This window comes from Brachionichthys hirsutus, unplaced genomic scaffold (assembly GCF_040956055.1).
Source record: "Brachionichthys hirsutus isolate HB-005 unplaced genomic scaffold, CSIRO-AGI_Bhir_v1 contig_939, whole genome shotgun sequence".
NCBI lineage: Eukaryota > Metazoa > Chordata > Actinopteri > Lophiiformes > Brachionichthyidae > Brachionichthys > Brachionichthys hirsutus.
The window spans coordinates 447417-461382 of record NW_027180321.1 but is presented as its reverse complement, the minus strand read 5'-3'; the positions used below and the strand labels follow the sequence as shown (position 1 = coordinate 461382).

Below are 13966 nucleotides of genomic sequence, written 5' to 3'. Positions count from 1 at the left end.
GACGTTCCCTCTAGGTGCGCTCGTGCGTAATTACGCACAGCTGATACGGTCTTCGCGCTGCGAAAATCTACGTTGCGCACAAAAAAAATAATCCAACCTAAATTGAAAATAAGATAAACACGTAAAGATTCATTCTGTGCTATTCTCCACTGTGCGTCAGTGAGTGTCCGGTGACCGGCTGCTCCAGCTAATGATGAGATTCACATGTTTTTACGCAGCTAATAGACGCCATTGTAATCGGAGTTCCAGGACTCTCGCCGGACCACAGTACACACATCCTTTGCTTGTTGATTTTATCTGTTTTATTTGTTGATTTTTATCACTTGTTTTTATGTTATTTATTTTTATTGTGTACTTTGAGATTTGCTTTCAAATGTAAAGTGCGTTTAAAATAAAATGTATTATTATAATGTTGCTCAAAGTTGTCCAAGGGACTGCTCGGGGAGTTTGTGTGTTTGCTCAGACGCATGAAAAATTAGAGTGAACATTGGCGTACACCTATAAATGTATCGTTCGGGATAGTAAAACATTTTACAATCTGTACATGAAAATATATTGAAGGCTGAACTACATTAAAAGTTTTTTGTTAATCAACATGTTTCTATTAAAGTTATTATAGTTTTGTTATTTTTTAAACCACTGCTGAATGCTTAGTTTATCGCTTACAAATCAATTCCGGGTTACCCCGACGAACAAAACCACACATATCCGGCAAGCGCCCAAGCGACATCATTTCTCCCTGCTGTGTGCTATCCCCATCTTCTGGAAATCTATCGTAACTACATGCACAAGCGATTCAACTCCACCAAAAGAGGGCGCCATTGCACAAAGTTGGTCCGACTCGGCCAGGATACAGACTGGTGCGGGTAAAATCCCACCTCGCCTTGAGCGCAGCTCCTCCTGTTGTCACGGACCAAAAGTTATCCCGGAATAAGGACAAGCACGCATGTGCCGTCAACCCGGATGTGATCATTTTGGCACAGGCGAGATGTCGCGGTTTAGAGGATGTTGTTAACAATCATTGATATATTTTGCCACAGATTGGATAAATGTTCCGCTATAATAAACACATTATAATCGGGGCCATGAGTTAACTGTTTGACGAAGATTCACGGTGAGAGAATATTAATTACGGAAAATGGCTTCGGGATATTTATTGTTTACGTGACTTTCCATTTGCTTCCTTAAAGTTCGGATGGCTGCGGGCGGGCATCGAACAACTTGCCTCCCCGTCTGGTGGAGAAATCCGCCCCTTTGAACGCAAGAGGATGGACTTCCGCGGCAGGAGACACGAGCGAGGCAGCAACTGGACCGACCCGGAGATCGTGGAGCTGCTCCAGCTGTGGTCCGACGAGTCCGTCCAGGTCGAGCTGGAGAGCTCGCTGCGCAACCAGCGCGTCTTCGACCGCATCGCGCACGTCCTGCGGGAGCGCGGCATCTACCGCACGGGCGACCAGTGCAGGGAGAAGATCAAAAAGATGAAGCTGGAGTACCGCCGCATCAAGGACAACCACAAGATGAGGTCTTGGAAGTTCTATGATGTGATGGACAGGGTGCTGGCGAACCGACCGGCTGTTACCTACTCGTCCCTGGGGGGGGCTGTCATAGCTCAGCAGCAGGTGCTGCAGAACCAGGGGGGCCCCGACGCCTTCCTGCAAGGAGGGGGCCCGGCGAGCTCCTTCGGCCCCTTTTCCTCAGGCGGGTTTCTGTTCGGTCAGCCGCCGAAGACGGGAGACCTGCTGGACATCAAATGTGAAGATGTCGGGGAGAGTCTGCCGAACTCAGGCGCTGCGCCCGAGATGTACTACGGCTCTGGAGATGAGCAGGAGGCCGCGGGGCCGTCTCTGCTGGGACCAGGGGAGGCTTCGGCTCGAGGAGAGAGCTCAACCACCGCAAGAATCTCCCCTTCAGGTTGCCAGTCCTTATTTTGCTTTTTTTTTTTTTTTTTTTATTAAAATGTTTCATTTTGCAAATATAAGGTGAGAAAAATGCATTCTCTTTTCTCTCTCCCCCCAAATCAACAGCTTTTAGTGACCTGAACCTCGCTGACTCGGCCACAGCTTCCACCCAGGACACGTCTGAGCAGCCCAGGAAGGGCCGTTGGAACCGCTTCGCCTCCGCCAGGCAGAGGAAGCACCATCAGGGGGGCAAAACGGCATGGAGCCGCAGGGGAGTGAAATGCTGCAGCCAGGGGCGCCTGGACAAAGCGCTGGCCAGCTTCCTGACGTGGCAGCAGTCGGCAGAGGAGCGACTGCTCTCCCTGGAGGAGGCCAGGCTGGAGAGAGAGTTGCAGACTGAGGAGCAGAGGGAGCAGCGGGAGGAGAGGAGGGCGGAGCGGGAGCGCCGGCACGAGCTCCACCTGTTCAGCATGCTCACGGAGGCGTTGGCTGCTGTCAGACGGGGCGCTCCGACCGCTGTGAAAGCACAGCCTGACCCCTCCTTCTCATCTCCTCCTCTGTCCCCTTCATCGGCACCCGATGCCAACCCCTCCCTATCGTCATTCTTCTCTCAGCCACCATCAGCAGTTGTAGCAGCAGAGGCCACTTCCAATCAGGAGTCATTAAAGGCAGTGGCGTGCACGCCTGTCGGCCAGAAGAGCTCTGAAGCGATGGGAGACGCAGAACCTGCTGGCCCCGGCGGGTACCTGTCCAACCGCGGCAACAGCATACTGCGGCAGGAACGCATTCTCCAGCAGGGCTTCTCTGTGTACGATAAAGACAGATATCACAGCACGGAGAACGCCGAGGTAAGCGCGTGTTCAAAGCGCGTGTTCAATCGGGCTGTTCGACATGTCACCCTTCTCTAATCGTACTACAAGCGCCTGCTGCTTTCTGTGTGCGTTTCTTTTAGGGTATAATCAACTTGGGCACCAGTGAGAACAAACTATGCTACGATCTTCTTCACAAACGGGTAAGATTAATGCAATATAAATCCTGCTACCAATGAAGGAAAGCTGAAAGAAGTGGGTTTAAATTAAAATTCAGGGAGAATCCAAACAGGAAAAAAAAAAAAAAGCAGTTTGCACTGAAAAAGATCAAAGAGGGCAGCGGCAGCTCAGCCCTGCGGACTTTGCTTGGGGCCCAGACCTTGTTTGAGACCACGTCATCACTTCAGCTGCTCCGCATTGCATGTGTATCAGCCCTTTGTGTGTGTGTGTGTGTGTGTGTGTATTTAGGCCCATTCTCATTATTTTAGTGGTTGATGATTTGCTTTGTCCGTTAAAAACTATGAATGTGAAATATAAATATGAATACAAAACTGAATAATAAATATGAGCTGGCAAAATAAGTTTCTTTCACAGTTCGTCTAAACTTTTATTCATGAGGTTTTTTTTTTTTTTTTGAAATGGCTTAACGTTTTTATTTCAATTAAGTCACATGACGGTATTTAAAAACCATTCGTCTTACATTCAGTCTGTTTGGTGAGCTCTGCCACGGTGATCGTTTATCTGTTTGTTTGGTTTTACTTTTTAGCAAGATAACTCAAAAATAATTGATGGATGGATGTCAATCCAGTTTTCTAAAGTAATAAATGTCGGACTATTTCTGGTGCAAATCACAATATGGTGAAACTGAAGCGGTTGACCGAGGCCAGTGCTCTCCCGGTGCGTTTCTATTTTTTTTTTTTGTTTGTTTGTGTTTGCAGCTGACCAAGCCTGACATGTTGCATGTTGAGCCATGCTTGTTGGAGTATGGAGACTGGAGGGGACAACTGTTGTGAGTAATAAATGAAATTTACCAAGTTGGATCACAGTTGCATCATAACCAGAACTGTAAATTTGCACTTTGCTCTTTTGCAGCCTGAGGGAGGAAGTTGCAAAATTCTTAACCTATTACTGCTGTTCTCCAAATCAGCTAAAAGCTGAAAATGTGAGTGAAGATGAACGCTGGCAATGTCTAACTCTAAACAGTCATTTGACTTTAAATCATATAAGACTTTGACACTATAGCATTTGATCTGATTGATCATACAGAGAGAACAATCTCTGCCTGGAGGAGAGTAAATCCAAGAATGTTACTTCTAAAAATGGATTTTACTCGAACAAGAATTCCGAAGCTTCATCGTGAGCATGATAAATAAGGAAGCACTTTACACACATTGTCCAACACGGTACCACCACCACATTTTTCAATAGATATCTTTGACTTGTGTTAAAAAAATAATAATAATCCTGTTCCCGTTATGATACTGAGGTCTGGCAAAAATTACGCTAATGTTGCCGCCGCACCCACTCTGGGTTAATCATTCATTTTTATTCCCCCGGTCACACCCGCAACATAAAAACAAAATAAAATCCAGCACCGATTGCATAACCTCCTACTCTCTGTGGCAGAGGTAAACATAAGTAAATGTATTTATGAAGTAAAGTGAGACGTAATCCAAATTCTAAAGCTGAACTAACCTCAGGGTAATAATGAAGTTACGGTGTGGCTATGTGGCTGGTACGTAATGAATTGCTGTCTGAGTAGTTGGATGAATTGGCTCTGTTCCCTGTTTAGGTCTTTCCCAACACTATTTTTATGTGTACGTTTGTCCAGGTTGTGGTGGTGAATGGCTGTTCATCCCTCTTTTCATGCATCGCTGCTGTCATTTGTGATCCTGAAGGTATGCTAATTAAGCGCTGCTACCACCAAAAACACCAATTTATGTGAATTGGTTAAGCTGAATTGTCCACGGGTGTGAGTGTGTGCGTAAATTATTGTCTGTCTGTGTGTGTGTGTGTGTGTGTGGTCCTGCGATGAATTGACGACCTGTCCAGGGTGTAGCTGGGATAGGCTCCAGCATGACCTCCGTCCCCCTGTAATGGACAAAGCAGTCAGGAAAATGAATGGAAAAAAAAATCAACCCAAATTTTATTAGCAAGTTTTATTAGCAATGAGCTCGGGTGATGATTTTGTCATGAATACGCTTCTGTGTGAAACATTAAGTGTAAGGAGGGGGGAGTGCAGTGAGATTTCATGTGGCCCTCTTGTTTGTTCATGTTGTAGATGCCTTGCTCATCTCCACTCCTTTCTACGGGGCTGTAACTCCTGACGTTCGTCTGTATAGTGGCGTGAGACTCTTTCACATTCCTCTTGACTCTGAGGTAGGAACTCAAATCATGATTTACTTGCAGTTCTCACGTTGCTCTTGCGTGTAAAAAGCTTTATTCAATATGGCGTGGCTCGACGGGTCGGGGCATTGGTTGGAAACTGAAGGGTTACTGGTTCAAGTGGGGCCAGTCTACTTGCAGAGCGCTGCCAAGGTCCCCTTGAGCAAGGCACTGATGCCCCCGTACCCTGCTAGGGTGTAAATGTAATTTCATTGCTGTGTGTGCCGTGTCCACCATTCAGTGACAGTAATAAAGCTTCTTATTTCACTCACTAATTGTATTAATTCAGTCTAAATATTATCATGCGCATCAAATCATGTTATACTGATAATTTGTTTTGCTTTTGTTGATTCATTTATAGACAGATGGCAAAGGGATTGGTCCATTCCACCTGACTGTATCAAAGCTAGAAGAAGGTCTGAAAAGGGCTAAACGGGAGGTAATTTTCAAAATATCTTTTTTTTGGGGGGGGGGCAACAACCCTTCATCTTATGGATGCCAATGACTCCAGGTTTCATGACTGCCAGGGAGCATTGGCATTCATAAAGGAAATGCTAAGACTCCTGGGGTGTCTGATTGTCTTGGTGGTTTCGGTACCTTCTTTGTTTTCTGCTCCAACAAGAGTATAAGAGTCTAAACCTTCTAGCAGTCTCTCAGAACTGAAGAAGCCTCTAGGATGAGAGGTGAAACGTCTTCGATCTAACTTCAACGAGTCCAGTTGACTCTTCTTTGCTCTTCATGATGTGTGTAGGATGTTCTACTTGTGTGTTCTTTTTTTTTTTTTCTTCTCTAAGACTTGATGACGGTGTTTCTTTTTGCATTAGATCAATTTGAAAACTGTCTTTTTAGGGATTGACCGTCCGAGGACTTGTACTGTTGAATCCACACAACCCTCTGGCTGACATCTATACGCAGGAGGAGATGGCTGGCTTTTTGGAGTTTGCTAAAAGGTATATGTTTACTTCACTGTTTCATCCTGCTGTAATCTGACACTGTAATCAATGCAATCTCATGACTCCTTGATGCACTTTGGCTTTATGCACGTCTCTTCAGACATTTCCTTGTGTGAAATTGGCGTTTGACACCTTAGAGCTCTGGCCCATGAGTGGAATATTAACCGTTAACTCTACTTTGTAATATGTTGACGTTTATGTGCCAATGATCTGCATCATCCATCATTTTCCAAATTATGCTGCCAGATTTATTTCCCCTAGAGACCCTTGCAGGCGCAGAGATCTTGCATCCATAAACCACAGTGGTTTTACACTGTTCAAGGAGTTATTGTTACATCAATGTTGCATTTGTTTTGTCATTGACAACCCTAAGCAATATGAAAATTGAGGATTCTTAATGTAGAACAGGGTGGGGGGGGGACTTACTTGATTGAGTTTGATATTTGCTGCTTCTGTAAAAACCATGTTCAGTCTAAATTGTAGCTTGAAATCCCCTGAGTGAGCATCAAGATGCAGCATTTGTAACCAACTCTGGGCTTGAACCGGCACTGGTGCAGTACATTATTTGTATATTCTGCACCTGGTAAAAAGGAAGTCTGCTGAAATCTTGGCTGATTTGTCATGTTTTTGCATGTTTCTTTTACATGCAGCCATACTTCAAACATCACTCTAAGGTCCCTCTCCTCGTGCTTGAATTCTGGACGCTCAAGCACTTTGAGGAAAGGTTAAAGTAGGATGTTGCCCTTTCAGATGATTGGACTCTGACTTCAAATTATTATCTTTTTCTTAACTTCCCCCCGTTAGACATGAACTCCACGTCATCGTTGATGAAGTGTACATGCTGTCGGTGTTTGATGATTCGGTCACCTTTCACAGTGTCCTCAATATGGAAAGGTAATGCATGAGCCTATTGGCTTCATGACGACTCTGCTGCACCATTCATCATAACAATAACGACAGAAAACCGCTAACGATGTGCTGTGTTTCCCAGTTTGCCGGACCCGCAGAGGACCCATGTAATTTGGGGACTCTCCAAGGTACGTAGTTCTGGGCCTGGGACATTTGACCTTGCCGCTGATGGCACAGAGAAATGTAATTGTTCTTCCGGTAAGCGTGTTTTTTTTTTTTTTTTTTAAACACAGATCTTCGTCAATGACTTCATTTTCTCATTTCTAGGACTTTGCAATGTCAGCAATCAGAGTTGGAACTCTGTACACTGAAAACAAGCGCGTTGTGGAGGCAATAGACTGCTTGGGTATATTCCATGGTATCCCTGGAACCACCCAGCACCAGGTAGCACAACTGTTTAAGGACAGAGGTATGGACCCATCAGATTTGCTTTTGCAACCACATTGCATCGGGATACTGAGCCTTACATTTAAGCACCTCTTCCAAAAAAACCAATCAGCTCTAGCCATTGTTTGATTAACTGTTAATTCACGAGGAGATATATTTGTATTTTAATTCAAGACCTTTTGCAGCTCAGCTCCGCTCAGGAAGCTAGCGACTCCTTTTTCAATATAACTGGTGTACAGCATGGGGCTCTGCACATTCCGCTGCACAAATAGCCAACGCTTCACTTGGACTCTTTCATTGCCTCTTCATCCTGTTCCGCACCAGAGTGGATCGACAAGGTGTTTTTGCCTGAGAATAGATCCAGACTGAAAGCTGCTCACAGCTACCTGACAGGTGAGCTGAAGAGCATGGGAGTCCCCTTCCTGAACAGGCCTGCTGCATTGTACGTCTGGGCTGACCTTAGAAAGGTACCGGGTCACAATCACTAAAATGCCAATATCTCAGTTATTGTTTGAGCATCACTAAAAGCAAATGAATTTGAGCTTGGAAGTGTCACCTGTAACTTTTTGTTTTGTTTTGATAGTACCTCAGAGAGCCTTCGTTTGAGGAGGAGTTGTCTCTGTGGAAGTGCTTCATCAGACACAAGGTGATTGTGAGCTGTGGTCAGGCCTTCTACTGCAGCACACCTGGCTGGTTCCGCTTTATCTTCGCGATACAGCAGGACCACCTTCAACTCGGTCAGTATTGAGTGTGACTACAAGGAAACCTGGTTTAATGACGAAATACGGGTAGAATTTGTTCCCGGACTGAGCTCGTGACTCAAATCACTCGTATGTCAAATCAAAATAATTTTAATCCAAATAATTTGGATGATAAGTAGACATTTTATACCGTAACTGTACCTTACTAGTATACTTGCATAAACTTAGACATAATAATTACACCTTTGGAAGGCTTAAATGGCCTATACAGTACGTACGCAAATATAAAAAATGTTTGACCACATATTCTGCTAATGTTTTGTGTGTTTCTTTCAGGCCTTAAGCGAATTAGGGAGACTCTGAAAGAAACTGAAGACGGCATTAAGGAGCACAGGAAATCAGTGAAAGCGAACAGCGGCGATTCAGACAATGCTATGGTTGTCAATTCAAAATCATCACCCGCGAGCAAGTCATCTGACCAGCTGACGGAGAAGGATAACATTGTTCCTGACACAGCCTCAGTGACCACTGAAGAGTTCGTGTTGCTGAGCAACCAAGTGGCAAAGCCCACAGAGAGCATGGAGTCTCTGGTCGGGATTCTCAGGAACCAGATCCGCTCCTCTGACTGGCTGGAGCAAAACACTCCAGAGCTGCCTGGGGGAGAGGACCCAGAGATTCTTGATGTCTTCAAGGATTTATTGCAAAGAGCTGCAAAGTAAATTTAGGATATGAGGGCTTCACATGAGATAGTAGCTATCAAAAACGTATTGAAGGATGTTTGGGTGCTGTCTTCTCATCTCACAGCATTTACCTTTTATTGATCTGAAAGGATAAGTTAAGATAAATTATGACATTATGTTCATGTAGGTTTAGATAAATTGGGATACGCCTAGATCAGATGAGATTCAAGTAGCATGGGCGTATGTTTTTTCACTTGAAGCAGGTGCTGCGTTATTTTGTTTATTTTATTTATTACGTTTATTTTGTTTGGTTTTTGATGGCACTAATCACAGCTTCTGTCTGGGACTACTGCTGTCTGGCTGGTGGCTTATGGTCTGAACCATCGTGTTTGTATTATTTTAGTTTCATAAATTGCTTCCAAATCCCAGGTGTTTATCCAAATCCCTCTTCCTTTCCCTGTTAAAAATAAATAGGTCAACATATTCAATCTAAACAAGGATGGCATTTTAACTCCTTTTTTATTTTTATCAACTTCCATATGCTAAAACATCACCATCACGGACCCCCCCCAACACAGTTTATTAAATCAAGGTTTTAGTGAATGTTGAATGTTAATCAGGCAAAATCAGCCGCATTCTTTTTAAAGTACTTTATGTAACGAACCATAAATAAAGAATTTGATTATTGTATCTGTTTATAATGGTCTTTCTTACAGAGTAAATGTGAAACTAATATTTTCAACTGACATGCAATCAATTTCCATGTTCATATGTACTAAGAAGGCATTGCAGTGGAATTGTGTTAAAGCATTCATTCCATTTTCTGAACTGTGGGCAACTTTCCACAGCAACAGAGGAAAGTGATGGAGGAGGTATTTGTGACGAAGCGGAGAGACACCTGAGACAAAGTGGGTTTCCTCAAATGTCTTAAATAATGTCAACCTCCATACCCTTTGTGGTTTTTATATATAAAAACAACTCAGAGTGGTATATTTCTGTTATATTAAATGGTACTCTAAGACATCAAGCAATTCTAAGTAGTTTAACTCCAGTTTAATGTTGACACTCCTTTAATAAAGACAGTGAAACATCTGCTTCCTCTGATATTGAACAGGCGTTATCGGTGCTTTCACTTTGCACACAGTTTGTGTTGGTGGGTCTCAGTGGAGGAGAGCTTCCTGAAAAACTGCTGGCTGGGGAGTTTCCATAAAAGCAGAGGCGGAGAAACACTGATCCACGAGTGACTACGTGTGGTCGTGTGCAAGAGGCAAACTTCTGTTGTACAGAAGCAAACACAAAGGCGTTCCTGAGTAAGCCTGCCATTATTTGCACACAGACGAGCTTCACAGCTGTGCTCTTGTCCTGCAACAAAGGTAAGCTCGTACTTCAATTACAATTCTGCATTCTTAAGGATAATAGAACCAAATTTGAAAAAAACGAAACAAAGATTGGTTTTGGGGATGACATTGCGTCTGGTAATTCAAACTAAAATAATGTAATTTACATCTACGATTGTTCTCTCTGCCTCTTTCTCTCTCTCAGTGGTGCACAAACATGAAGGTGCTGGATCTGGGAGACTGCGTCAGCCGCTTTCGGTCTTCCCAGGCCTGTCTGGGCTTGGCAGGATGCCTCTGTGTGCTGTATGCAGTCTGGACACCATTCTGGCTGAAGGAGAGGGGGCTTTGGACAGACTGGAATAACACTAAAAGTGACCTGAAAAATCACAAAGCTGTCTTCAATGGTGAGATACGAGCCGAATCATCGATGCTGGTTTTTTCTCTTATCTAAAGCCATCACTCATGGCTGAGGGTAAAGGAATGAAAGGCATGGGCAGAAAGATGGACAGCGCTGAAATGAAAGTAAACTTAATGTCGCATGAATGTCTTCGCTGTGCTGTGCTGGGCTAATAGGGGCAGGTTCGCTGAGAGATCAGCCTTAATGAAACTATTTTACATTCTCAACATCAGGAGGTGGAACATTTGAAAATACACTCCGGGGATAACAAAGAAAAAAGAAAAGCCTCCACCGTGTTGAGCTGGACAGTGGCTTGGGTGCATTCCATGTCCTTGCCAATTTTGATTTTTCCTTATCGTAGGTGTGGATGAAAGGGATTGGGGGGGGGGGGACTTACTTGAATGAGTTTGATATTTGCTGCTTCTGTAAAAATGGTATGTTCAGTCTAAATTGTAACTTGAAATCCCCTGAGTGAGCATCAAGGTGCAGCATTTGTAAACAAGTCTGGGCTTGAACCGGCACTGGTGCAGTACATTCTTTGTATATTCTGCACCTGGTGAAAAGGAAGTGTGCTGAAATCTTGGCTGGTTTGTCATTTAAGTGCTTTTCCATGCTGTTTTTATTTCTTTTACACGCAGCCATACTTCAAACACGGATCTAAGGTCCCTCTCCTCGTGCTTGAATTCTGGATGCTCAAGCACTTTGAGTAAAGGATAAAGAAGGATGTTTGCCTTTCAAATGATTGGACTCTGACTTCAAACTGTGAAAGGAGTATTTAACAACACATTCAATGTTAGTCTTTATAAAAGAATAATTTTTTGCCTTGGGCACTATTTTGTCCTCTGTCAGTGTTAGTTGTATTATTATGAAAATACACTTTCTGAATGCATCTAATGTGTTAAATTATCTTAAGAAGCACGGGAAGTGCACAAGCCTTTGGTTTTACTCTGCCAGGGGCTTTTTCTAGGAGTGGGCCTCACTTTAACATGTTTCACTTTGCCACATTCTCTTAAAACCGACAGCATTGCCAATCCTGAGTGAATCAGCCACGGGCACATGTTTACCTTTCATATTATAGCCTTCGTTTTTGTGTCTGTGTTTTGCAGCCTTGGAAGCAGAGAGAGTGTTTGCGGTTCTTGCTTCCTTTCTGGCCCTGAGCACCGGGGCGCTGTGTGTGGTGTTCGCCCTCTGCTGGACGCGTGAGACGGTGCGCTCCTACTCCAACACTCGTGCTCTCCTCATGGCGGGACAGGCGCTCTACCCCTCCACCCTGCTGCTGCTCACCATGGGCTCCACAGGTAATGTCGGAGCAACACATTGTGTTTTTGTGTTTGGCTCTAATAATAAGTGGTTTGTCATTGTGGAAGTTTTTAAATAATATATTAATTCTTAATAAAGTGAAGAAACAATTACCCATTTCCATTTGCCCTCCATGCAGCCTTTGGTTTTTGTGGTTCAGGTAATTGTGTTGCTCATTTACCCCGCAGGGCTGTGATTTTTACAGTTCATATTGCATAAGCTTCAGATATACTCTACACACTAATTCAATTGAATGCCCCCCCCCCCCCCCCCCCCACAATTGTACTTGCTATAACTTGTTTTTGACTCTATCTACAGGTTTCTTCTTCCTCCTCAGTTGGTCTCTTTTCACTTATCAGCACCAGGAGGAAATCAGTCAAAACGTCTTCAGCCTTGGCTCTTCCTACTGGCTGGGGGCTTTAGGATGGGTTCTGCTATTGGTTGTGGAGGTAATAGTATTTATAGCTGAACAAGCTGTTGTGCCAGACATCCTGCCAGACTTAGAGAAGGCTGTGGAGTCATGGCGGATTTCATCTCGACTTAAAGCTGCTAAACACTCCTTTAGTGATTGTTATCACCCTGGGTAGAGCACAAAAATAATAAAAATGACGCAGCTCTGAAGAGCTATATGCCACCTTGAGAGGATTTCAGAAGTAACATGATGGAGAAAATGTATTTGAATGTGTATCAAACACACGCAGACTCAATTAGAACCCAATAATTCCATGCTGCTTTATAGATCTATTTGACCAGGCTGAATATTGATTGACTATGTTTGGAGAACAGTGTTGGCTTGACAATTTAAGATCTGAAAACCTGGAAAATGATTGTGCCTGAATGCTTCAGTGTTCTGAGCAGCTGATTGTACTTGTCATTTTCCAGTTTGCTTCCAATGTCGACTGAAATGAAATAAAAAACAAAAAACACTACAGACGGGCAAAGACGAGACCCACTGACTCAATTAAGACCAGATTTGTTTTTGTTTGTTTTTGTTTTCCTTTAACCAGCCTGGATCAGTCTCACATATTAAACTGATGCTGTATATTCATTAACTTATAATTTATTAATTAGTAGACTGATTAAAATTGTTGTTTCTCACATTGTATAAGGTATTAACTGGATTGCGATTTTCACCACCGTATTTATGAAGACTGTTTTTCTGAGTTCTACTACTCTTGTCTTGCTCATTTTGTTTGTGGATAGTTATTATTATTTTTTTACTAGTGAATATGAATGTGTTTTTGGGGTTGGCTTGAAACATTGCTGACCGGTTTGGATTGATGCAAAGGTTGGAATTCTGGTCCTGTGAGGGATTCTGTATCAGCTGGAATGATCCTTCCATCTATGCTGTAGCCGCTCATCCTGTGCAAGGTCATGGGGGTTGGGGGGTCGAGGGGGGGCTGGGGGGGTAAACCACCAGTTCACCTGTTTATGGTGGTTGGAGGAAGCGGAATAACCCAGCGGGGAACCCACACACACGGGGAGAACCTGCAAACCTCACACAGATAAGCTGCAGACCCACAGGTGCATTCGAAGTTTGTCCTTTGTTGTGTTTTTTTTTGTAAAAAGTTCAAGATATTCTTAATCTTTCTCTGAAATGTTTTAACAAATGCTGCAATGCAGTGGACGAATGTTAAAAACGTGGAGAAGGCGAGTGAGATTGTTGTCGAGTACGAATAACACATATGCATTGTGCTTCAATGTTTTAATTTAAAACCTAATACACATCCTCTTTGCTGATGGCTAATTCATTGTGAAAATGATTCCACTGTTTTTAAATAATCCCTTATTACTAGTCAATATTTGGAGAGATTGCATAAGGTACAGCATGTTTACCTGAAGATACATTTGACTATGAGGGTCATTCAGACACTTTCATAGCTGAATAAAAGTCACTTTAATATCTGTGTCAATGTTTGTGTGAACGGCAAAAGTGTTCTGTGTTAGAATAAGAACAGTACGAGTTCATATTTTGTGCCAAAGCTCGATGGCTTGGCACTTGGAAACCTTCACCTCATGCATTTTAAAGGATCCTCTTCCCAGCTCTGCACAGCATTTGGACCAACACACGACAGACTTGCTCCAAAGTCGTGATTTACTTTTCTCTCACACAGTCCCTGGAGGAGAGGAAGCACTCAAATGCAGGACTGCTTGCATTTATGCTCTCAACCTGCCAAAGCAGAGGAGAATTAAGTAGCTCTGGCTCTGTTA

The 13966-nt window shown here is 43.5% G+C and overlaps 2 protein-coding genes across 2 annotated transcripts; both read left to right on the top strand.

The window, feature by feature from the left end:
• Positions 1-1268: 1268 nt before the first annotated feature.
• Positions 1269-8772, top strand: LOC137912694 (1-aminocyclopropane-1-carboxylate synthase-like protein 1). Its single transcript, XM_068756828.1, has 15 exons — positions 1269-1911; positions 2025-2746; positions 2851-2910; positions 3646-3716; positions 3800-3869; positions 4539-4605; positions 4989-5086; positions 5454-5531; positions 5942-6042; positions 6850-6939; positions 7037-7082; positions 7222-7363; positions 7666-7808; positions 7925-8078; positions 8379-8772. Exons 1-15 carry the CDS (start codon positions 1269-1271, stop codon positions 8759-8761), a joined length of 2868 nt encoding a protein of 955 aa, XP_068612929.1. The 3' UTR covers positions 8762-8772.
• A 1237-nt stretch (positions 8773-10009) lies between these two features.
• LOC137912697 (uncharacterized) lies at positions 10010-13658 on the top strand. Its single transcript, XM_068756830.1, has 4 exons — positions 10010-10095; positions 10265-10463; positions 11563-11754; positions 12074-13658. The coding sequence occupies exons 2-4, from the start codon at positions 10277-10279 to the stop codon at positions 12340-12342; spliced, it is 648 nt and encodes a 215-aa protein (XP_068612931.1). The 5' UTR covers positions 10010-10095; positions 10265-10276; the 3' UTR covers positions 12343-13658.
• The last annotated feature ends 308 nt before the right edge of the window (positions 13659-13966 follow it).

Bases quoted from the DNA above. Each gene is read 5' to 3' on its own strand.
- LOC137912694 (XM_068756828.1), top strand. From the start codon at position 1,269: ATGGACTTCCGCGGCAGGAGACACGAGCGAGGCAGCAACTGGACCGAC. The intron at 2,747-2,850 runs GTAAGCGCGTGT...CGTTTCTTTTAG, and splicing joins ACAGCACGGAGAACGCCGAG to GGTATAATCAACTTGGGCAC. The intron at 3,870-4,538 runs GTGAGTGAAGAT...ACGTTTGTCCAG, and splicing joins ATCAGCTAAAAGCTGAAAAT to GTTGTGGTGGTGAATGGCTG.
- LOC137912697 (XM_068756830.1), top strand. From the start codon at position 10,277: ATGAAGGTGCTGGATCTGGGAGACTGCGTCAGCCGCTTTCGGTCTTCC. The intron at 10,464-11,562 runs GTGAGATACGAG...TGTGTTTTGCAG, and splicing joins TCACAAAGCTGTCTTCAATG to CCTTGGAAGCAGAGAGAGTG. The intron at 11,755-12,073 runs GTAATGTCGGAG...CTCTATCTACAG, and splicing joins GCTCACCATGGGCTCCACAG to GTTTCTTCTTCCTCCTCAGT.